The sequence below is a fragment of the Mesocricetus auratus genome, unplaced genomic scaffold, assembly GCF_017639785.1.
Source record: "Mesocricetus auratus isolate SY011 unplaced genomic scaffold, BCM_Maur_2.0 Super-Scaffold_100007, whole genome shotgun sequence".
In the NCBI taxonomy this organism is placed as follows: Eukaryota; Metazoa; Chordata; class Mammalia; order Rodentia; family Cricetidae; genus Mesocricetus; species Mesocricetus auratus.
The window spans coordinates 97,669,762-97,693,127 of record NW_024429191.1 but is presented as its reverse complement, the minus strand read 5'-3'; the positions used below and the strand labels follow the sequence as shown (position 1 = coordinate 97,693,127).

The 23,366-nt window shown below is 46.6% G+C and overlaps 1 protein-coding gene across 3 annotated transcripts in view; it reads left to right on the top strand.

The window, feature by feature from the left end:
* The window catches only part of Ccdc57 (coiled-coil domain containing 57), a 99,928-nt gene that overhangs the window by 55,815 nt on the left and 20,747 nt on the right, over nucleotides 1–23,366 (top strand). For 2 of the 3 annotated variants that reach the window (XM_040750210.1, XM_040750213.1), the window contains 3 exons: nucleotides 951–1,072; nucleotides 8,686–8,817; nucleotides 9,351–9,570. In XM_040750210.1, the coding sequence (XP_040606144.1) occupies nucleotides 951–1,072; nucleotides 8,686–8,817; nucleotides 9,351–9,570 (474 nt within the window). Of the gene's footprint in view, nucleotides 1–950; nucleotides 1,073–8,685; nucleotides 8,818–9,350; nucleotides 9,571–22,199; nucleotides 22,886–23,366 lie in introns of those variants that run through there. The other variant, XM_040750212.1, reaches the window with a different exon arrangement.

The window sequence follows — 23,366 nt, the reverse complement described above, 5'->3', positions numbered from 1 at the left end:
AAAGAAGGTGTTGGATGCACCAAAATTAGAGTTATGCATGGCTGCAACCCACTGTGCGGGTGTTGGGAACCGAACACAGGTCCTTTTTAAGAGCAACAAGTGCTGCAAACAGCTAAGCTATATCTCTTCAGCCTCACCACCCCACCCCCTTTGTTGGCCCCCTCTTCAGCATCCACAGCAGCAGGGACAAGTGTACATGAGTGCGTGTGAGCGACCGTGCATGTTTGTGTGTCCCCATGTCTGTCCCCTGATGGGGAGTGATCTTCCATATGCTGTGAATATGTTTCTCTTATTGGTTGATGAATAAAGCTGTCTCGGCCAATGAACAGGCAGCATGTAGCAGGCAGGAAGTATAGGCAGGACTACCGGACTAGGAGAATTGTGGGAAGAGGAACACAGGGAGAGTCACAGGGAAACACCAGGTAGCTGCTGAGAGAGCAAGAGATCTGGGCATCACCAGTAAGCCAAGACCACGTGGAGATACACAGATTAATAGAAATGGGTTAGTAATTAAGAGAGAGCTAGAAAATAAGAAGTCTGAGCCATTGGCCAAACAGTTTATAATTAATATAAGACTCTGTGTTTATTTGGGACTAAAAGGGGGTAGAACCTGGCTGGACAGAAACTTCCATCCACAGACCCCTGTACAAGCAGATGTGTACTTTGATGCACTGCCCAGAGGCCTGTTTGAGTGACCGTTAGTAAATACTTTCCTTCCACTGCTCTGCGCAGCTGTGTGAAGGTTAGTGTTCCAGGTTAGGCTAGGAAGTTGTGCTGTGTCCCTGAGCTCTGCTAGGGGATGGTGTGTCACAATTCACACGTGACTTCTGCTTCCAAGTTCTCTAGAGTAAAGGTTGCTTTGGTTTTGAAAAGGAGTTTGCTGTTCTTGTGTTCAAGAAATCCTGTATGATGTACACAAGGAACCAAACCTTTCCTGATCCCATTTCCAGGGAAACTGACTCCTTGCCCACTTCCTCCCACCTCTGAGTCCCGAGACCCCCGTGAGAGGCCTGAGGCACCTCTAGACCACGGCCTACCTTTGGGACAGTTGCAGCCCCACTCAACAACTCAGGTAACTTCTTCACCTAAGAGATCTGTTAACACTTTCCTAAATGCGAAGTATGGATTTCCATTAGACAAACTACAGAAGACAGCAGGAAAAGCCTCTTGTTTCCAGCACCCACCATGGTGCTGGTAGCATCACTCTTCCTGCTCCTTTGCTTTTTGTTTTGGCTTTGGAGACAGAGTCTTGCTACATAGCCCAGGCTAGCTCGAACCCTGGGTCCTCCTACTTAGCCTCCTGAGTGTAAGAATTACACAAGTGCCCTTCCATGCCTGCTCCTGGGTTTGTTTATGGTTTTAAGTAACTAATTGTACATACAATTTACTATAGCTTTACCCATATGGGTTATTATATTTTTACTTTGTTTTTCAAGACAGGGTTTCTCTATGTAGCCCTAGCTGTCTTGGAACTCACTCTCTAGTCCAGACCGGCCTCTAACTCAGAGATCTATCTGCCTCTGCCTCCAAGTGCTGGGATTAAAGGTGGGCACCACCACTGCCCAGATGGCATTATATTTTTAATCTTTGCCAATATAAACTTTTAAAACTTGTATCTTTACAAAAACCTCTTGGAGATGACTGGTAGTCAAGAGTGCTTGCTCTTTCCAGACACCTAAGTCTGTCTCCCAGTACCACTGTCAGGCAGCTCATAACCTCCAGGAGCTAACTATAGCTCCAGGGATCTATCTTAGTTTGCTTTCTATTGCTGTAACAAAGCAACTTGGGGACGAAAGGGTTTAATTGGCTTACCCAATCATAATCCATCATGAAGGGAAGTCAAGGCAGGAGCCTAGAGGCAGAAACTGAAGCCCAAGTCATGGAGGAATGCTGCTTACTGGCTTGCGTCTCATGGCTTGTTCAGATGATTGTTTTTCTGTGTTTATTTATTTATTTGTATTTTATATGTGTTGGTGTTTTGCTTGCATGTTTGTACCCTAGTGCCTAGTACCTACGGAGGTTATGAAGAGAAATCAAATCTCTTGGTACTGGAGTTACAGATGGTTGTGAGCCGCCACGTAGGTTCTGGGAATCAAACCTGGGTCCTCTGGAAAAGTACCCAGTGCTCTTAACTGCTGAGCCATCTCTCTAGCCATTAGCTTGTTTTCTAATGCAGTCCAGGACCACTTGCCCCAGGGTGGCACCACCCACGGCAGCATGGGCAGGACCCTCCCGCATCAATTATTAATCGAGAAAATACCCCCGCAGAGTTGCCTACAGGCTGTGGAAGTAGACATTTTCTCAGCTGAGATTCATTCTTGCCAGATGACTCTATCATGTGTCATGTTGACAAAAAACTAGCCACAATTGACCCCTTATAAACTTGACACAACAATACACCAATATTAAACCATAACCTTTCTTTCTTGTTTAGAGACTGTTGGTAAATGTGTTCCTTCTGCTGCTCTGTGCAACTTTGAGAGTTGGGGTTAGGGTTAGGACTAGGCTGGGAAGTTGTGCTGTGTGCTCCCCAGCCCTGCTCATGGCAATGTCAATATCACAGTATAATATACATGCCCACCTTTGAAAATCTCAGTGTTTAAAATCTAAGCACTTTAGTTGGGCATGATGGCGAACACCTTTAATCCCAGCACTCGGGAGGCAGAGGCTGGAGGATCTCTGGGAGTTCGTGGCCAGCCTGGTCTATAGAGCCAGTTCCAGGACAGCTTCCAAAACAATACAGAGAAACACTGTCTCAAAAAAAACAAAAACAAAAAACAAAACAAAACAAAAAAAAAACCTCGTGCCACGAGGAAGGAGAGACAACACTTATGGATTCCAAAGATTTTAATAAGTCACCACCTAAGAGGGTCACTGATCGATCAGGGCTGTAGGACAAGGACTTGTGAGCTTTGTTTCTCCTGGCAGCCCTGGGCAGAGGCAGAAGTGGGGTTTATAAGCACAAAAATCACAAATAGTTTTGCCAAGTTAAAAACTAGGGGCTTTCCCTATGTGTTCCACCATTGTCAACCAACATACAATGCAAGCCTTGCAGTCCAACCAATCAGATTGATTTGTTCTTTCTGTGGTTAGGAACAGCCATAATGTTTCTACAGAACTAAAGATGCATGACAACTATTTCTATGGTTTAAGGAGGAAGTTGGTCAGCCATTGGAGAGTTCTCAGCTCCCCTAGGGCTTGGAAACCTGAACTTTATTTCACCCTACATGTAAAATAGAGTCAGTACTTTTGCCTGTTCCCTTCAATCGCCCCCTCACCCTGGCATCTCTGATATCCTGGAGGCTCCACAGCAACTGGGCTGCGTCTTCACCAATGACCTTTCCTGGCCTCTCTTTAGGGACTGTGACCCTGTCGCATGTAGTCAAGCCTCAGCTGCTCCTCATGATAGCATCTTCACCAATGGCCTCTCCTGACCTCTCACAGGATCAAGCCTCATCTACTCTCCAGTAACATGGGAGATTTTTAAGCATTACCAAGTTTAACTGCCTGCCTAAGAGACAGCTTTGGCCCAAGCCACAGCTTCTGTGTGCTAGCCCTAAGGAAATACTTCCCAGAAGATTTCACCTAACTTAGGATGCTTCTCGATTCTCATTCTCTCTCTCTCTCTCTCTCTCTCTCTCTCTCTCTCTCTCTCTCTCTCTCTCTCTCTCTCTCTCTCTCTCTCTCTCTCTCTCTCTCTTTCTCTCCCTCCCTCCCTCCCTCCCTCCTTCCCTCCCTCTCTGTCTCTCTCTCTGTCTCCCCCTCTCTCTCTCTCCTTCTTAATTGGTCTAAGTAATAAAAATCCAGAGTCAGATACAGAGGAAAATGCTGAGAGATCAGAGAGAAGGAACAAGCCACCGCCACACCTGACCTCCTTAGCATCACAGTAGACGAGAGATCGAGCTCCTGTTTTTCCTGTTTATATCTGTTTCTGTCCAGCTATCTCACTTCCTGTCTGTCTGTACAGATCTCCAGACCTCTATGGTTAGTTAGTAGCAAGCTCTGTTCCTGACCTTCAGACCGGCTTTATTTGTACAAGCAAGATATCACTTCTCTCTGCTATTGGATACCAGGTTTCTCTGGGGGGGGGGGGTTGTTTTGTTTTGTTTTGGGTTTTTTTGTTTGTTTATTTTTTGTTTTCCAAGGCAGGGTTTCTCTGTGGCTTTGGAGGCTGTCCTGGAACTCGCTCTGTAAACCAGGCTGGTCTCAAACTCAGAGAGATCCGCCTGCCTCTGCCTCCCGAGTGCTGAGGTTAAAGGCATGCACTACCAATGCCCAGCCCACTCTCAGCATTCTTACCTTCCAAGTTCCCACAACAACAGCTCCTTAAGCTCTGAGAATTCAATGGCTTCTCCAGCCCAAAGTTCCAAAACCACTTCCACTGCCTTCTCAAAGCAGCATGGCTAAGTCTGTCACCACAACACCCACTCTCCTGGGGCTAATCTCTGTCAGTTAGTTTGCTTTCTATCACTGATAAAACATGGCCAAAACCAGCTTAGGCAGGAAAAGGTTTGTTTGGCCTTCATATCTCAATTAGAGTCTTTCATGAACAAGAGGAAACCAGGGCAGGAACCCGGAGACAGAAATAATCCCAGCACTCTGGGAGCCAGAGGCAGGCAGATCTCTGTGAGCTAAAGGCCAGCCTGGTCTACAGAGCGAGTTCCAGGACAACCAAAGCTACACAGAGAAACCCTGTCTCTAGAAACAACGGCAACAACAAGAAGCAGCATCAGGAACAGCGGGAGCTGTCGAGAAATGCTGATTATTTAGCTTGTTCCCCAAGCCTTCCTTACTCGGTGTTCTTTCTTATACAGCCTGCTGTAAGAGGTAGCACTGTCCACGGTGGACTAGGCCCCCCATAGTAATCATTAATCAAATAAAAGAATGTCCCAGACATTTCTACAAGGCACTCTAGTGGAGGCATTTTTTTCAGTGAGGGCTTCCTCTTCCCAGATGACTCTAGCTTGTGTAAAGTTGACAGAAAACTACCCAACAGGGGAATCAATGCCCTCTTCTGGCTCTTGCAGGCACCCATACACATAGGGCATACAGACCTATAGGTACAGACACATAAATAAAAATAAATCTTTAAAACATTTTTGTAATCTTTTTTTTTGAGACAATGTTTCTCTGTAGCTTTGAAAGGTCTGGAACAATTAGACCAGGCTGGCCTCACAGAGATCTGTCTATGTTTACCTCCCAAGTGCTGGGATTAAAGGCCTGCTCTACCACACCTAGTTTTTAAATTTTCTTATAGCCAGGCATAGTGGTTATGGTCAAGGATTTGGGGTGTGGCTCAGTTGCAGATGTTTGGTGTGTGCGTGAAGCCCTGGGTTCCATCCCTAACATTTAAAAAGGTCAACTCCAGCCATTTAATCCCTTTGGCCTGATGTAGACTTTCCATCACTCCAAGAAGTGCTTCCTTCTGGTGTGGTGATGCACACCTTTGACCCCAGTGTTTAGGAGGCAGAAGCAGTCAGATCTCTGTGAGTCTGAGGCCAGCCTGCTGAGTTCCAGGCCACTCAAGGCTACATAGTAAGACCCTGTCTCAAACAAACAAAGAAGTTCTGTCCTCAAGTGTTAACCAGAGCAGCTTCATGACTTCCAGGATATACATCCTTGGGTTGTCCAGTGTCCAGCACTGCTCACTCAGACCTTTAGCTGAGCTGGGGAGAAGGGTTTCTGCCTCGCTGAGAACTGAGGTCTCATGTCCCTGCCATGGGACTGTTCATACTGCTTTGTTCATCCCACAAGCTCCAATACAACTAGCAATTTCCACCACTGACTGATGAAACACAGCAAACCTGTGCCTTGGAGCTATGTGTGTACATAGCAGGGGTTGTTTGATTTTTGAGACAGTCTTGCCGTCCTCCTGTGTGGGCTCCTAAAGTGCTATGCTAGGATTACAGGTCACCTTCAGGGCCAGCTGAATATAGCTTTTAAGCTACTAATAATGATCGGCTTCTTTAAGGCTATGGGAATCTTTTTTTTTTTTGTAATCTCAATACTGATTCATATTTGTTGAATAACTGCAAATATATTCTCCCAGAAGGAATTTGCCTTTTCAGTTTACTTAAAATAAATTAAAAGAAGAGAAAGCTGTGTAGAGATGTTTTGCCCTGGGGTGATGTAAGTTCTAAGTTTATTCCCAGCCAGGTGGGAACAGCCAGCTTTGGACCAGGGAGCAACATGTTGACCGTCTCTGGTGAGGGCCACTGAGGCTATGAGACATGGTTGGGGCAAAGGCAGAGCTAAAATTTGAAAAAAGAATACCAGGACATCAAGACAAAACATCAAAACTTAGGCCTGAGTAGCTGGGTGGGGAAGAGAGGGCCAAGAGACAAGTTGGAGGTAATCCTTCTGCATTCACACCTGTGACCATCCTGAGGCCACACACACAGACCAAGGGGAAGAGCAGAGTCAAAGACAGGACAAGGCCACCCAGGAAATGGGCCTGGAGAGAACTCAAGGCACATGGAGGTCAGGTGTTTGGTCAGAGAAGAAACTGAGCAAACTGGCTGAAGAAAGTAGGACAGGCCCAGGTGTTTCCCCAGTAGACCATGGAGGAAACTATAAAAGAAGCATTGAGAAGGATGGCTGAACCCAGAAAGGAGGCTCGGTTCAGGGTGGAAGGGTGCTGCTCCCCAACTGCTGGAAACTGGAACATCCTGTGGCACATTCCCCATCTCCTCCTCTAGACCCTCCATGGGCCACACAGGCACACATACCCTCACAAACGTGCTTCTTCCTACTCCTGATCTAGGAGAGACAATCTTGAATCACGGGGGAGTTTTCACTCTAACAGGTTGGGAATTTTCAGTCACTTGCACTAGTCAGAGCTCAAACTTCTCAAACATGTGTTGTTGAAAGAAATCTTGCCCATACCAAGTAAACCAGCCTTCTGTCCAATGCAATAAAACATGCCTGTTATCTTACTACTACTTCTTAGTATAGTAAATACTTTTATTAAACTATTTTTTCTAAACAACATTTGTTTATTGCGTCTACTGAAATAATTTAAAACCCCAGAAAAGCCGGGCAGTGGTAGCACACAACTTTAGTCGCAGCACTTGAGAGGCAGAGGCAAGCATATCTATGTGAGTTTACAGAGCAAGTGCCAGGACAGGCTCCAGAGCTACACAGAAAAACCCTGTCTCGAAAAACCAAAAAACTCCAGAAAAGAACCTAGGCGTGGTACTTACCAGCCCTGGAGACTAGGGCAAGAGGGTGGTGAGCTTAAAGCCAACTTGGGCTACATAGTGAGGCCCTATCTTAAAATGAAGAAAAAAACAAAAAACAAAACAAACAAACAAACAAAAAACAACTAGAGAGATGGCTCAGTGGTTAAGAGCACTGACTGCTCTTCCAGAGGACTTAGGTTTGATTCCCAACACCCACATGGTAACTGACAATCATCTGTAATTCCAGTCACAGGGGATCCAGTGCCCTCTTCTGGCCTCTGTGGGCACCAGGCATGCACATGATACACAGGCATACATGCAGGCAAAATACATATAAAAGTAAAAAACATATGTGTATGTATGAATAAATGGGCTCCCAGTCCCTTTCTGTTGTTGTTTTGTTTGAGACAGGGTCTCTCTGTGTAGCAACTCTAGCTGTTATGAAGCTCACTTTGTAGAGGCCTGGCCTCAAACTCACAGAGATCCACCTGCCTCTGCCTCCCGAGTGCTGGGATTAAAAGTGTATGCCACTAGGCCCAGCATGTAATTCTTTTCAGTATGTTCTTTCTATTTCTTACTCAGTAGGTATCATTTACTAATAGAAATAAACAGGCAGTGGTGGTGCACACACCATTAATCCCAGCACTCGGGAGGCAAAGGCAGGTGGATCCCTGTGAGTTCAAGGCCAGCGTGGTCTACAGAGGGAGTTTCAGGACAAGCTTTGTCTCAAAAAACAAAACAGCAAAAAAAAAATTGCATATATGTAAGAATGAGGCAAACGGTAAAAACAGGCAGAAGAAGAAAGTCAGAGGTCAGTGAACCTATGGAGCTCATAACCACTAGCAATCAAAGAGCTCTAAGTTGAGCCCAAAAGCCTGTGTGTTGAGTATGCTCACTACTGCGTCCGCCAGAGGATAGCTAGCGAGGTCTGCACCCTCTCCCATGGGCTACTCCGAGTTCTACACAAGCACAGCTTCTTTTTCCTTCCTGTTTTCTACCATGATTCCTTTCTGACCCCTTATGTGGTTCACCTTGATGTTCCCACCCCCTTTTCCATTGACTTCTCTGCAGAGCATGGATGGAACCTTAAAGCATTCAGACTGTGTGATGGACAGAGTGATCTGGTTAGGGACCACAAGCATTCAGACTGTGCGATGGGCAGAATGGCCGGGTTAAGGACCAGACCTCAAGGTGCTGCCTTGGGCTGGGCTCTACTTAAGTCAGGGCCATGCAGGACGCCCTGCTCTTGGGGAAGAGATCTTTGCTTGGAATTCACAGCTTCCTTCCCCAGAAGGTTCTGAGAAGCACTTAGGCCAAATGGAGGAAGCTAGTTGAATTTGTTCTATGTAGTAAAACAAGCATGTCCTTCCTTTAAGGGTCAAGCTGTCACCAAATGAAGAGTCACTAGTCCCAGGATTTGGGGAACATTTCTTCCTAATCTTGGGGTGAAAGCTCATATATCAGTGATATTAGTTCCTGAATTTCTTTTGACTTTTCGTGACAGGACCCCAGGCACACCAAGAGAAAATGTGTTTCTGAATGTGCAGGGAAAAATCAACCCTACTCCACTCAAGTGGTCAGCAAAAACAACACCCCACGAGGCTACAAGGCAGGCACAGAATCAAAGCCTGCTCAGGTACAGCCAGGTGCTGGGGTGCATTGGTTTCTGGGGATGCATATGGGAGCTGGATTGTGGTCATAGGGTTCTGTGGGTACAGAGATCTAACCAGGTTGGGTGTTCACACACATTTGAGTGTGAAAATTGTGGGAACTTGGACACTCTGGACACCTTAGGAAAGGCCACACCGCTCTGATGTCTGTTCTGATGTCACGGATTTGCTACTGGGTGCTTCATTCTAAAGTAATGGGACAGATGGGGGAACGCAGACACCAGGACACCTCGTGTCCATTCACCCCACAGCGGCCTTCACACTGTGGTAGGAACTATAGCTTTCAAGACTCTCTGTCCCCACACCTGTGTCCTGGACTCAGTCAGCGCTGCTGGCGCCCTGTGCCCAGAACACTCATCTGCTCTCCAGGGGCCCATCCCCATCTCCAGAAGTGTCCTGGTCCCCTTATCCTGAAGGGAGCAGGGAAAGAGAGTGAAAACATCCCAAGGCTGGAAAGAGGGTAGCTGGAAAGAGATAACTGTCCTCTTCACTTTCACAGAAGCAACACAGAGTCCCCACAGAAACTTGGAAGTCAGTTTGTCAGAAAGAAAACAGGTCTCCAAAGCTACCACCACAGGCTCAAGAAGTCCCCCAGGAAAGTGACCACCACACCCACAGATCGTCTTCGTTGGCCAGCAGTTCCCTCCAGGACACCTGGAGGCTATTAGACCTGGGGTCCAGCCTTTCAGGCGTCCCCTCACAGGACGACTCTGTTGCAGGTAGGAGAGCTGCCTGTCTGACCACTGCCAAAAGGGTAGGGTGCCAAAGGGAGTGGGAACGGTGTGGCTGCAATGTTCTGACGTGCCTGGAGTTGGTGTGTTAAATGCTTTCTGTGGGTACAATCGCATAGGCCTGTGTACCTTAGGTCTTGTATCTATACTCTCTCTTGTATCCACAGCTCTTGTATCCAGAATGTCCTATGCCATATATCACACAGCCCTGCAGGTCAGAAATCACATCACAGGCTGTATCTATCCCCCAGGGCTCCTTAGGATAGAATCTGCTTCTCTACAAGTAGACTCTGGGTGGATGCTCTGCTTCTCCAGAAGGGCCAGTGATGGTTGCAATGAAATCCTCAGGAGACTTTCTCTGAAGGGCTCACTTTGGGGGAACTATCTGAGGTAACACCAAGCAAGAAGGGTAGAGGAAGAAATCTAAGCCAGACAAAACAAACAAGCAGGCAAAACCAAGGCCTGGCATGGTGATGCACACCTTTAATCCCAACATGGAGGAGGCAGAAGCAGATGGAGTTCAGTGAGTTTAAAGCCATTCTGGTCTATATAGTGAGTTCCAGAATAGCCAGGGCTACATAGAGAAACCCTGTCTCAAAAAGAAAAAAAGAAGAAGAAGAAATCATAGTTAGAGACACTGAATTAAGTGCATGAGCCTGGTGTGAGCCCTGGATATGTTTTCTCTTGGTCACAGTCTGCTCCACTGAGCAGCTACGTCCTGATGTGTTCTCCAGAAATTGTTTTTCAGTCACTTCCAGTCCTAAGCCATTACAAATAAGATGGTGGTGAATACCTTTGGACATATGCCTAAGCACATATTATATGTTAGATAAGAGAGTTCTGAGATGAGTGTGGCACACAAGCCTCTGGTCCCAGCTACTCAAGGCACTCAGACAAGAGGATCAGTGACTTGAGTGCAGAAGTTCAGTACTTTCCTGGGCACAAAGCAGAGTCCTGTCTCAGGGGAAACAAGGGAGGAAAGGAGGGAGGGAGGGAGGAAGGAAGGAAGGAAGGAAGGAAATTAGTTTCCAAAGGCGTTTGCTTTCTTTAAAAAAATTGCTATTAAACCACACACACACACACACACACACACACACACACACACACACAGTGTCTTAGTTAATTTGGGGCTAACAGTTTCAGAGTGTTAGAGACCTTGATCATCATGGCAGGGAGCCTGTCGACAGGCAGGATGCTAGAGCAGTAGCTGAGACAGCATGTCTTGAGACACAATCACCAGGCAAAAAGAGCTGGAATGGTCTTTTGAAACCTCAAAGCCTGCCCTGCAGTGACACACTTCCAACAAGGTCACATATCCTAACCCTTCCCAAACGGTTCCATCAACAGGGGACCAAGTATAGGCTCAAGCATATAAAGCCTATAGAGGCCATTCTCATTCAAACTACATTTATATGTTATATACCGTATTTATATATACTAAAAATACATATTATTTCTATATAATATATATATGGTATATTATGTGCATGTGTGTATGTGTCTACTCCCTCAGTATTGCTAGGGGCATAAGAATCTACAGTCTCTATGGACACCAATCAGGCTGTGTTTGCCAAAGTTAGAAACACATTACCTCTTTTGCCTTTGTCTGGGGATTCAGACCTGGAGCACATTAGTCAGATGCTCTACCACTAAGCTATACCCTCGGGCATATGTGTGCATGTGTGTACCATAGCACACATGTGGAGATCACAGGGCACATTTCAGAAATTGGTTCTCTTCTGAGAGTCCCAGGATTGAACTCAGGTCATTAGGCTTGGTGGCAAGTACCTTGTCATCCTGCTCTTTTTTTCTAGAGATAATGACTAGCTCCTTAGTGCTGAGGTCACAGGTGTGTGCCACCATTTGTGGCTTATTCAGTGCCAAGAATCCAACCCACGGCTTTGCACATGCTAGGTGCTCACCCCAACAACTGAGCTACAGCAAGGCAGTGGTGGTGTGTCTTTGATCCCAGCACTCAGGAGGCAGAAGCAGGTGACATCTGTGAGCTCAAACCCAGCCCAGTTTATAAATACAGTTGCAGCATGGCCAGGTTTGTTACACAGAGAAATATAGATGCATGGATCCAGATTCACTGCATTAAACTCAATATAGGTGAATATAATTTTATTCGGGGAGACGGCGCTTACACAGGAAACAGATGACCGCTGCAAGTTCCTGCTTCAAGGATCCACACAGGCTGCTCTCTGTGACCCACCTGGAAGCAGGAGAGCCTCCTGGGCCCTGAACCCAGACCTAAAAGCACTCTCCCTCACATCTGCATCTGTGGCCACGCCAAAACAGGCGTGGGCAGCGCTATAGGTAAGGGTGGGGTGGATGTCTCACAACAATTCCCCTTTTAGTCTAAAGAAAAAGATTTAGGCTTAATACAAAACTATCTAGAAAGAAAGATCTCTGCCGGGTGTTGGTGGCGCACGCCTTTAATCCCAGCACTCGGGAGGCAGAGGCAAGCGGATCTCTGTGAGTTCGAGGCCAGCCTGGTCTACAAAGTGAGTTCCAGGACAGCATCCAAAGCCACAGAGAAACCCTGTCTCGAAAAACCAAAAAAAAAAAAAAAAAGATAGCAAATCTCAAGTGTGCTCTAGGAGAAGGAAATGTAAGAGTAAGCACACTTAAGACCTATCGCCAGTGAAGCAACAAGAGCAAATGGCAAGGACTACAGAGAAACCTTGTCTCAGAAAAAACAAAGAAGAAAAACTGAGCTACATCCTCTCCTGCCTCAGTATTCTTCGTGGTTTTTTGTTGTTGTTTGTTTTTTGAGACAGGGTTTCTCTGTGGCTTTGGAGGCTGTCCTGGAACTAGCTCTTGTAGACCAGGGTGGTCTCGAACTCACAGAGATCAGCCTGCCTCTGCCTCCCGAGTGCTGGGATTAAAGGCGAGCGCCACCAATGCCCGGCATGTTCTTCGTGTTTATAAACTGATTTTGCCAAAGCAAAGCAAAACAAATGAACAAAAACCATGGTCTCGTGTAGCACAAGTTGGCTCCAAACTTGCTATAAACTTTCAACTTCTGACCCTTCTATCCTCACTACCCAAGTCTGGGGTTATGGACATTCACCACCATGCCTGGCAAAATTTTTTTTAAGAGACAGGGTCTCTCTCTACAGAACCCTGGCTGTCCTTGAACTCACTATATAGACCAGGTTGGCCTCAAACTCAGAGATCTGCCTGCCTCTGCCTCACAAGAGCTGATATTAAAGGAGTGTGCCACCAGGCCAGGCCAAAATAGAATTTTTTATTTATTGAGCAAATGTAATCTTAGTGCCTCACATTTGATCATCATCTGGCTCAGTATGAACTCTGATTTCCAAACATGTACAGTCTAAGAGCTTAGATTGACACCTATGACTAAAACAGCTACTACTGGGAAAACAGCAACAGCCCATCAGCAAGCTGACAAGGTGGTGGCAACTCAACCAAGAGACTGAGTGAGGAGGAGCAAAGTGAGTGCCAGAGCCACTGGGACCCCACCTGTCACTGTGAGGAGGAATTTAACTTTGACATCACAACCTCACAGAGTTCAAAGGGGGAGTGTGCAAGCCTGGTACCTACCCATGGTGGGATCACTACGGTGGATCCCCACATGTAGCCGGGCTGGAGCTCTAAGATCCCAAACAGCCCCGAGTGAGGCTGTGGGAGGACTCTCTTATTTATAACACAAGCCAGCCTTGTATGGGTTCCCCATGGTTTGGGGTCCACAGAGTTAGTGTTTCTTTTTTATTTTTTCCATTTTATTTTATGTGTATTGTCATTTTGGTTGCATGTTTGTCTGTGTACCATATGCGTGCATGTTGTCCACGGAAGCCAGAAGAAGGTGTCAAATCCTCTAGAACTAGAGTTGCAGGTTGTTGTGACCAGCCACGAGAGTGCTGGGGGCCAAACCACAGCCATCTGCATGAGCAGCCAGTGCACTTAACCATTAAGCCATCTCCCCAGCCCCATGAGTCCTGAGCAGAGTCCACAGACAATTCCAGTTATTCCAGGGTCTTTCGTTCAAGGCTATCACAAATCATCTTTTGTAGCGAAGATCTCCTCATAATGACCTAGAGACACTGGGTCTCAATGACTGTGCCCAACATAAGAATAACAAAGAATAAGACAGCAAAGCTGGGCGTGGTGGTTTTAGTCCCAGCACTCAGGCAGAGACAGTCAGATCTCTGAGAGTTCAAGGCCAGTCTAGCCTACTAAGGGAGTTCCAGAATAGCCAAGGCTACACAGTGAGACTCCATTTCAAGAAACAAAACAAAGACTGAGATAGCAACAGGAGAATAGATACAAGAAAGAAGGACCAAGAAAGAAAGAGCTCTTAAGAAGCCTAGCAAATCACACAGAATAATGAGACGCATACCCAGAAAGTTATAATGCTGCCAGCACCAAAGGGAGGTGGGCATATGCATGTGAGTGCAGGCGCCCAAGGAGGCCAGAGGCATTGAATACCCCTGGAGCTGGAGTCACAAGGAGGTCGTAAGATGCCCGATGCGGGTGCTGGGAACTGAACCCTGGTCCTCTGGAAAAGCACTTACTGCTGAGCCATCTCTCCAGTCCTTTTGAAAGAGGAAGCAGGGGACAGACTGATCTAACTTATCAGCACAGGGAACTGAGAGACAGCACAGACAGGGTCTGCTGCATTCAGGGAAGAAGATGGAAGTGCACTCAGTGACAAAGAAGTCTGAGCTATGTCTCTCACCAGAAAGAAGTTCACAGTTAGCCAAATTAGTCAAATAGAAATGTATGCGGTTTGGCAGCCACCCCTCTGTCTGTCCTCACCCATGCATCTCAGCCTTCAAAAGCAGAAAGGCAATGCAGAGTCCTGTCAGGCAGCAAACACAACTGGTGTGAGTAAAACTTTATTTACAAAAGCAAGTGGCAGTAACATTCTGTTCCTTAAATCAGATTTACAGAACCTTAACTTATTTTAATTGCTTTTTCACCTATGTATATTACATGTGCTTACTGTTTTTGTTGTTAGTTTTATTTGTTTTGTGTTTTTGAGACTGTGTCTCACTGTGTATTTCTGTCTAGCCTTGAAGTTGCAGTGACATGCTTCTGCCTCCCAAGTGCTGGGATTACAGAAACCACACCCTGGTTGCTTTAAAGAGTGGTCAGCCCCACAAGGATCAGATAGAGAAATGATCCTTGTTTGGTTTTGATTTGATTTTTTTTTTTGAGCCATGGTCTTGCTGTATAGCCCTGGTTAGCCTGGAACTTGCCCCTGTCTTCCTGCCTCTGCCCCTTGGTGCTAGGATTATAAGCATATGCCACTGTGTCCATACCCCCTGAGTTTTGCCTGGTGTAGATCACTGGCGGTTTGAAGAGTAGTCTCAGTGGAGTGAGGGCCACCACTTTAGTCTCCCTCCTGAGTGGCTTCAGCAGAGAGCTGGACGGACAACTCAGTAAGCAGCAATCAGGAGGCCACAGCCCAGGGAGACATGGGACCTGAGAAGCCTATTGTGTGCAGGTGGGTGAGGTGAGGAAAGGTGATGGGAGACAAACTCAGAGAGAAGCCCTGGAGGAGGGGAGGGGCGGATGCGGCCCCCGCAGTCTTGACCTTGGACAGGACAGCCAGCTAATCCTAGTAAGAACAGAGTGACTGGAGTAGAGGGTAGACGGACTGCCAGCACTGGCAGGCAAGCTTTCCCCATACTCACAGTGTTATAATAAAGCACGCGGGGAACCTGGTCGGATTCCATGGCTGCTGAGGGACAAGCATGCCAGGTAGACAGAGCTTAAGTAAGAAGCTTTATTAGAAAGGGAAGTGGGGACCGGGCGTTGGTGGCGCAAGCCTTTAATCCCAGCACTCCGGAGGCAGAGGCAGGAGGATCTCTGTGAGTTCGAGGCCAGCCTGGTCTACAAGAGCTAGTTCTAGGACAGCCTCCAAAGCCACAGAAAAACCCTGACAAAAAGAAAGGAAAAGAAAGGAAGTGGGGGAGGAAAGAGAAAAAAGGTAAAGAGACACAGAGAGAGGAATGAAGAGAAGAGAAGAACAGGAAAAGTCCTGTCTGCCCCTTCAGGGGAACAGTGGGAAAGAAAGCAGAAATGGGTGGAGTTTTTCCTTTAAAGAGTCCTTTGCACCTGTGTGCAGATTACATAGTGATGTAGCAGCCATGGATCCCTGTGCTTACCAGGGTACTGCCTGAGTACATTCTGCCAGGTCACAGGAGCAGGCCAGCATAATGCCTGAGTCCTTATGTTCCTACCTTTGTTTATTATTTAAAAGGTGAGGAGTTAGGCCTAGAAGGTTAGGGAATAAAGGCATCGAGTTCTCAAGACTACTTCCTGCTGACCTGAGGCGGGCATTGACTGCCTGGGGGACCTGAGAAAGCTGGGGTGCTGCCATGTCCTGGGGTAGCTGGTGGCTGCAACTGCTGTCCAGGCTGCATGGAATTCTCTGGCACCTCTTAGACCTTGCAGAACAAAAAATTTCTTAGGTCCTAGTAATTGAGGGGAAGAGGATCATAAGATGAGGGAGGGGTTCCCAAGGGGTCCCAAGATAAGGGAAGGGAGTCCCGGGATCATGTTTATCTGGAGTGAATCTGACCTGTTTGGGTGGGTCCAGTTCTGCTCCCTGGAATTTATAAGAATTCTTTGTGGAAAGATAAATTTTAGACACATTAACATTTTATTGTTTCTAATCTGTACTGAGATTTGCTTTATATAAATGGCAGTATACTCATGTCAGAAATTATTTTGGTTGAAAGCATTAACACTTTTCCTTCCATCTGGAAAACTGACAGATATCTTAGCACAATGGAAAGCACCTTAATTTTCAGCTTGCAGTAATGATCATACAGTGATATAGTTTGGTGTTCTGTTCTATGTCAGAGTTGGATTAGGAGCTTATTAAAATTTTGTTAAAACTATGAACAGTAGCATAATGAGAGAGAAAGAAATCTGATAACTTGTATTCATACACCTTAAGTTACTTTGTTATATCTTAAAACATTTTTAGATCTTAAACATTTATTTTCTCACATAAGCTTCATCCCTTAAAACACCTTTTTACACAAAGGAATGGTAAGAAGTTATACTGAAACCTACCAGCCGTCAAACTGCATCAGAGTTCTTGAAAAGGATAAAATTTTACCTGAACTAATGATTAAAGAATGACAAGAGACTTACTAACTGGCTACCTAAGTCCTTCACAGTTGTTGAGGGTAGAGACTTTAAGGGGACACCTGCCTTCTGCTGTTAGCATGGGGCCTGCAAAGCCACAGAGGGTACTGCGTGTTAGGAGCTTTAGGAAGACTTGCCTATCGTTGGCCTAAGCAACATGGAGAGAATCTATTCCGGTGTACTCCTGTTCACAGTCCAAAGAGTTTTCTCAGTGGCTAGCATTACCACTTTTGTGGGTGGAGTTTCTTCAGTGTCCACCAGTCTTTTGGAGGAAATGGGGTGATGCCAGCAGCTGGCCTGTCTCACTGTTAGGAAGAGCTTTTTAATAAAACATTTTAAGTGCCATATTCTCTAGATCTCTCAGCATTTGAAGGCTGTCTGTCTGTTTAGTATGTCTCAGAAGACAAAATTTGTCTTTAGTTACTTGCCTTAAGCACATAGGTGGCTAGTTAAGGCTTTATTCCTGTAATTAATCTGTACTTAGTATAGCTACAATGACATTAGGGTAGGATATGTCTGGAGAACTGGATCCAAGCTGAGAGGCTGTGGAGGGATGTCTTACTCAGAATCCTCCAGCCTGACTATAACTGGTTTTAACTTAGGAGGTTAGATTTATGCTTGTGAAGGACAAAAAAGTAAAGAAAAATTCCCTTTTGTAATAGAAGCTTAACCTTAAAAACAACTGACAATAGTATGGGAGGGAATAATCTCTTAAATTTAGTTTATAAACTGATTTAATCTTACTTTGTTAGGTAATCCAAAAGAGATCTTTATAACCTTATCATCATTTAAAAATAATATCAATTTAAAATAAAAATCATATAAGTATACATGTCAATTTAGAAATATTTGAGACTTAGCACGGTTGGATTTAAGTTACATACAGAGAGTTAGCTTACATTCACATATATAAAGTTAAATTTAAATCACATGTACAGGGACGCGCAGATGTATTAAACAGCACTGGGTAAAAGTAAGGAGAACCAGAGTGTAATCTCTGATTCACACGTTGTAGCAAACAGGCAGGACATTTAAAGAGAGAGTAGACTTAGAGACGCCAGTGACCAGCAGACTTGTTATAAGTGGAGAAAGAAGATCTGTTGCGGATGGAGCAGGCAGGGTTTCGGTGTGAAATGTGTGCCTTGCCAGGCCCTGGGAAGGCACACCATTACGCAAACAAGCCATGCGCAACAGGGCCAGTGAAAGAAGAAATAAAAGGCAAGAAAGTAAATGAATTATGACTGGCAGCAGGGTTTGTCGACAGAGCTGGCTAACTGTTCCCTCTGCATCGAAGGGAGGAACCAAGTGGGGTGGGTGGGCCTGAGACGAGGCCATATGGCTGTCCTTAGTCCAGATGGTGCCTGCCTGTGCGTTGTAAGGTGCCTTACAGATTTTAAACCATATGCACTTAGTAAGACATACATAAAGTACTCAGGCATTCAGAATCACATATGTGTGACCACACTATACACAGCACACACACATCTTTTTTCATACATGTAAAACGGGAAGGAAATAAAAGTATTTTTGAGCAGATGTGTTAGTTTCAGGGCAACCCACTGTGAGCTGCCAACATCTGCATGGAGGAGGACAGCGGGAAAGAGAGCAGAAGTGGGTGGAGTTTTCTTCTAAAGGGTCCTTTGCAACTGCGTGCAGACTGTGTAGTGTTGTAGCAGCCATGGAACCCTGGGCTGATCTGGGTACTGCCTGAGTGCATTCCGCCAGGTGTCAGGGAGCAGGCCAGCATAATGCCTGAATTCTTTTTTTTTTTTTTTTTTTTTTTTTTTGGTTTTGTTTTTTGAGACAGAGTTTCTCTGTGGCTTTGGAGGCTGTCCTGGAACTCGCTTGGTAGTCCAGGCTGGTCTCGAACTTACAGAGATCCACCTGCCTCTGCTTCCCGAGTCCTGGGATTAAAGGCGTGCACCGCCAATGCCCGGCCAATGCCTGAATTCTTACATGTAGACTTACCATGTAGCTCTACTGGGAAACGCAGGCCTTTTAGAACAGCTGACCCTGAGAAAACCACTCTTGCCTCTTGAACAATAGCTGCTGGAACCTCTGTTAGGCAGATATTCACAGAACCCAGAGGCATGTCCAATGGCAAGTCCTCAGGACAGTCAGGCCTGGGTCAGAATGAGTGTTAGCTGGTGGCTACATGTGGCCTGGGGGCACCCTGACTGGAAGCTGAGGTGAGCAGAAATAGCACTTGGTGACCAAAAAGTTACAACTGGAGTGTGGCCTGAGGGAGCATGCAGGTGGCACCTGCTTGGAGCTACACATCCATCACAGTGTCCCAGTGAGGGTGGCACAGGGTAGTTCCCGGCCCAGACCTAATGCAGCACCCTGTCAGGAGAGCCACGGGGACTAGCATTGCCATGTCCTGCCACACACAGTGCAAGTCCCCACAGTGGCACACACTGGCCAGAACACAAGCTTGCATCAACTTGCAGGACAAGTAGGAGGAGACTGTCTCTGGTTGACCCTTCCTTCCACATAGGGATGCTTCCCTAGGACCCAGGCCACCTTCCTAAAAGCTGCTGCTTGGGGCTCTCAGTGGGAAAGATAGGGAGAAACTGAGCTACCATCCCCAGCCCGAGTGTGGGATGTGACTGACAGCTCCTAGCAGCCTTTTGTAATAAAAGTAAAGTTTCAAAAAACAAAACAAAACAAAACTACATTCCAGCAAAGATATCTGGCTCTATGGTTCACCCTACAGAGGATTTTGTTGAGAGGAAGAGATAGACATTGTCAGTGCAATCAAGTGGTTTAATCACCCCTTAGGTTCCTGGTGTAGGCCTGGCATCTTGGAGGCTTGGATGAGATTTGTCACTTTGTATGACAATACTGTAATGGCTTAAGGACCTTGTTGGTGGACCTAGTGGTACCTTGGGGGATGAGGTCTCTGTTGAAGACGTGGCTGACCTCACCATGTTAGTGGGTGGGATAGGACCAGTCCCCAGTCAGCCTGTAAGTCCTGCTCCAAAAACTAAGGTGGAATTTCCTGTGGGTTGTTTTAGTTTTTTGTACTTTTAGTGCATTGTAAGTAGTAACCTGACCATTACACAGATCCGGACAGTTAACAATGCTGATGAAACAGCATGGAAGGGGCCGACATGTAGTAATGTCTACATGTAATGGCATAGAAAACCATTGAGGTGCTGGGGCCCACCAGTGTCTTTAATCCCAGCATTCAGGAGGTCGAGGTAGGAGAAGCATGAGCTCCCTGGACTCCATGCTAGCACCCTTGACTCTGTGCTGGCACCCTGTCTGGAGGGTGGGATTGCTTGCCTCACACCTCTGGATTTTGAGGTGGGAACCAGCACTACCCACACCAACCCCCTCAGTCCTCACTGGCTTCTTTGGTTTCCTGTCCAGGTCCTGCCAGGATGAGGGCATGGTCTCAGTCCCACAACCAGCACTGGACAGATTACTGGGGTCTAGATCACCCATACACTGAACACTGAAATAGCATCCCTATACACATACCCTGACTTCTCTCTCCAAACACAAACACACACACACACACACACACACATACCCTGACTTCTCTCTCCAAACACACACACACACTCACTCACACAAACACACACACTCACACTCACTCACACACTCACTCACACACACACACTCACACACACACATACCCTGACTTCTCTCTCCAAACACAAACACACACACTCAGTCACACAAACACACACACTCACACTCACTCACACACTCACTCACACACACACACTCACACACACACATACCCTGACTTCTCTCTCCAAACACAAACACACACACTCAGTCACACAAACACACACACTCACACTCACTCACACACTCACTCACACACACACTCACACACACACATACCCTGACTTCTCTCTCCAAACACAAACACACACTCAGTCACACAAACACACACTCACACACACTCACACACTCACTCACACACACTCACACAAACACACACACTCACTCACACATACTCACTCACTCTCACACACACTCACTCACACACACACTCACACACTCACACACACACAAACCTGCAAACCAGGCTTCCTCTCTCACCTTCATTCTTTCAAAAGCCTCAAGTCTCTCTGAGCTGTACTGGCCCAATGCCTGGGTCAGTTCTCCTGCTCCCTGTGTTACTGCATAGCCCAGGAGCCAGTAGGCATTTCCACTCCAGCAGTCCCCTACATACATAAGGGCATCCCTCTCTCCCACCCCATCTCCCTAGTACCTGCATCCTTCTCTTAGCAAAACTCTCCCCAGGCCGATCCAGTAGGTCAGCCTCTACGCAGTTTTCACCTTCATGCCCTGGGCCTTATTCTCTTTCTCTTATTTTTCTTGAGTCCCTTCAGGAATGTCCCTAAGGGTGGGGACACCTGAGGCTTTGTGTTGGATGCTGGACTTCTTTTTTTTTTTTTTTTTTTTTTTTTTTTGGTTTTTTGAGACAGGGTTTCTCTGTATTGTTTTGGGGATGCTGGACTTCTAATACCAAGGAGCCAGTAGTGTTCAGGGTAAAAGGGTTGGTGGAGGCCTGCAGCCCTATAGGGGGAAGGGTAGAAAGAATTTCAGGAAGTAAGATTGATGGCTGATATGGACGCTGAAAAGCTTGGGGCTAGGCCAAGGCTCAATGGCAGAGCCCTAGCATAATATCCAGGAAGTTCTCAGCTCATCCCCACCACACACACCCCAACTCAGGCTTGCTCCTCAGAGTGTGCACCTGTAACTCCAGCACCCTGGAGCCTGGAGCAGGAGAATAAAGGGTTTTGTGACAGACTGAGTACATAGCAAGAGCCTGTTCAGGAAAGGAGAAAGACCAAGAAAAGTAAGGCTTTAAAAATGCATGTGCTCCCTAGATGGAAGTATTAAATATGATCGGGGCAGCGATTTTCCCCAGAGTGAAGAAACTTTTCGTGTAATCCTAACTGAAATACAGACAGACTTTCTCTTGAAGCCAGACAAGTGGATTTTCAAGTTCCACTGCAGTGAAATGGCTGGGGAAGAGGTAGTCAGCCTGCTGCAGCCTTCCATACATTAAGACATTTGGTGGAAGGCTGGGGCATAGCTCAGTGACAGAGGCTTCCCCCCCCCCACGTGCAAGGCTCTAAGTACACACACACACACACACACACACACACACACACACACACACACACACAAGAAGAGTCAGAACAGAACTTGTTCCCAGAACAGAACTTGCTCTGAGGTGGGGAGTTCTACTCCATTCTGGACACTCTTTCAAGGACTAGCTCATTGGCAGAGACTTGCCTGGTATTTCCAAAGCCCTGAGTTTTCCTCAGCACCAAAAATAACCATAAAGATCAAACTGGCATCCCAACAAAGGCCAGTAATCTCCAAACAACTGTCCACCTGTTCACCTGGCCAGAAACGGCTAAAGATCACAGGTCCCAGCCCAGCCAGGGGCTTCACAAGACTCCCCCATCCTGTTTCCAAAGTTCAGTCCTGAGGCAGTCCACCTTCTCTCCCAGGAATTAGGACAGCCCAGCCTTCCTGGCGTCTGACCCAGCTATGCAAGTGGCCAGGCAAATCTAAGGACGACTGCCTCCCTGGAGGAAAGAGGCTCCAATGGCAACTTCGTTATGCCTTCTACCTCCTCGAGTTGACAAACAGCCTGTGCCGGCCTCAGCTGGAGCACTGGCCTCCCCTGCCTGACTCCAGTCCACCCACTGCCTAGTTCCCTTCCACCTACCCAGCTGCCAGGGCCAGGTGCACTGTCTTTAAACACACACATTTGCCCTTTTCCTTCCAACAGTGTGTAGCCCCAGGCAGCTTGCTTTTTTTACTGTATCTGAAGATGTTTTCACAGTCCGTGGGGCTAGCAGATCTTTTGGGTGGTCCCTAGCACTGCGAAGCCCACTGTGTCTCGAGGTCTCCCGGGTGTCGCCTTCCACTCTAGACGTGGTGCTGCAGTGCGTGTCCTTGTGCTTGTGGGAGCCGGTGGTTGTACAATTATCTAGAAGGGAAATAGCTGGGTCAAAGGTGTGGGTAGTTAAAAGTGTTACCAAATTGATTTAAAAAAAAAAAACCTGGCCCTGTGCCTGCCGCTGCCTGCAGGGTGGAAGGCACCTCTCTCTCTACTCCAGTGTCCTGGACTTTGTTCCAAGTCTTTCTTTCAGCCTGACAAATGAAAAGTGATACTTCATTTTTGGTTTTAACTTACAATTTTGGGGGTGGGGGTGAGGGTGGGTTTTTTGGTGGTTTTTTGTTTGTTTGTTTGTTTAGTTCAGGCTTGCTTCAAACTCTGTGTAGCTTAAAATGACTTTGAACATCTGATCCTCCTGCCTTCAACTCCTTAATGTGCAATCATGTGTTTTGTTGTTGTTCAGTTTGTTGCTGTTTTTGTTTTTTTGTTTGTTTGCTTGGCTTTAAGAAAGGGTGTGACTTCATAGCACTTGCCTGGCCCAGAATAGTCCACTTTGCAGACCAGGCTGGCTTAGGCTGTACTAAAATCGGCCTGCCTCTGCCTCCAGAGTGTTGAGCTTAAAGGTGTGTGCAACCACACCCAGCCCATTAATCTGCAATGTCGAAGCTGTAGACGTTTCATGGTTGGGTTTAATGTGGATTTGTGGCCTTTTTCACAGAGGACAACTGGGGAGGAGAGACAGTGCTCTTGAAAGGGATAGATGCTGGGAGGC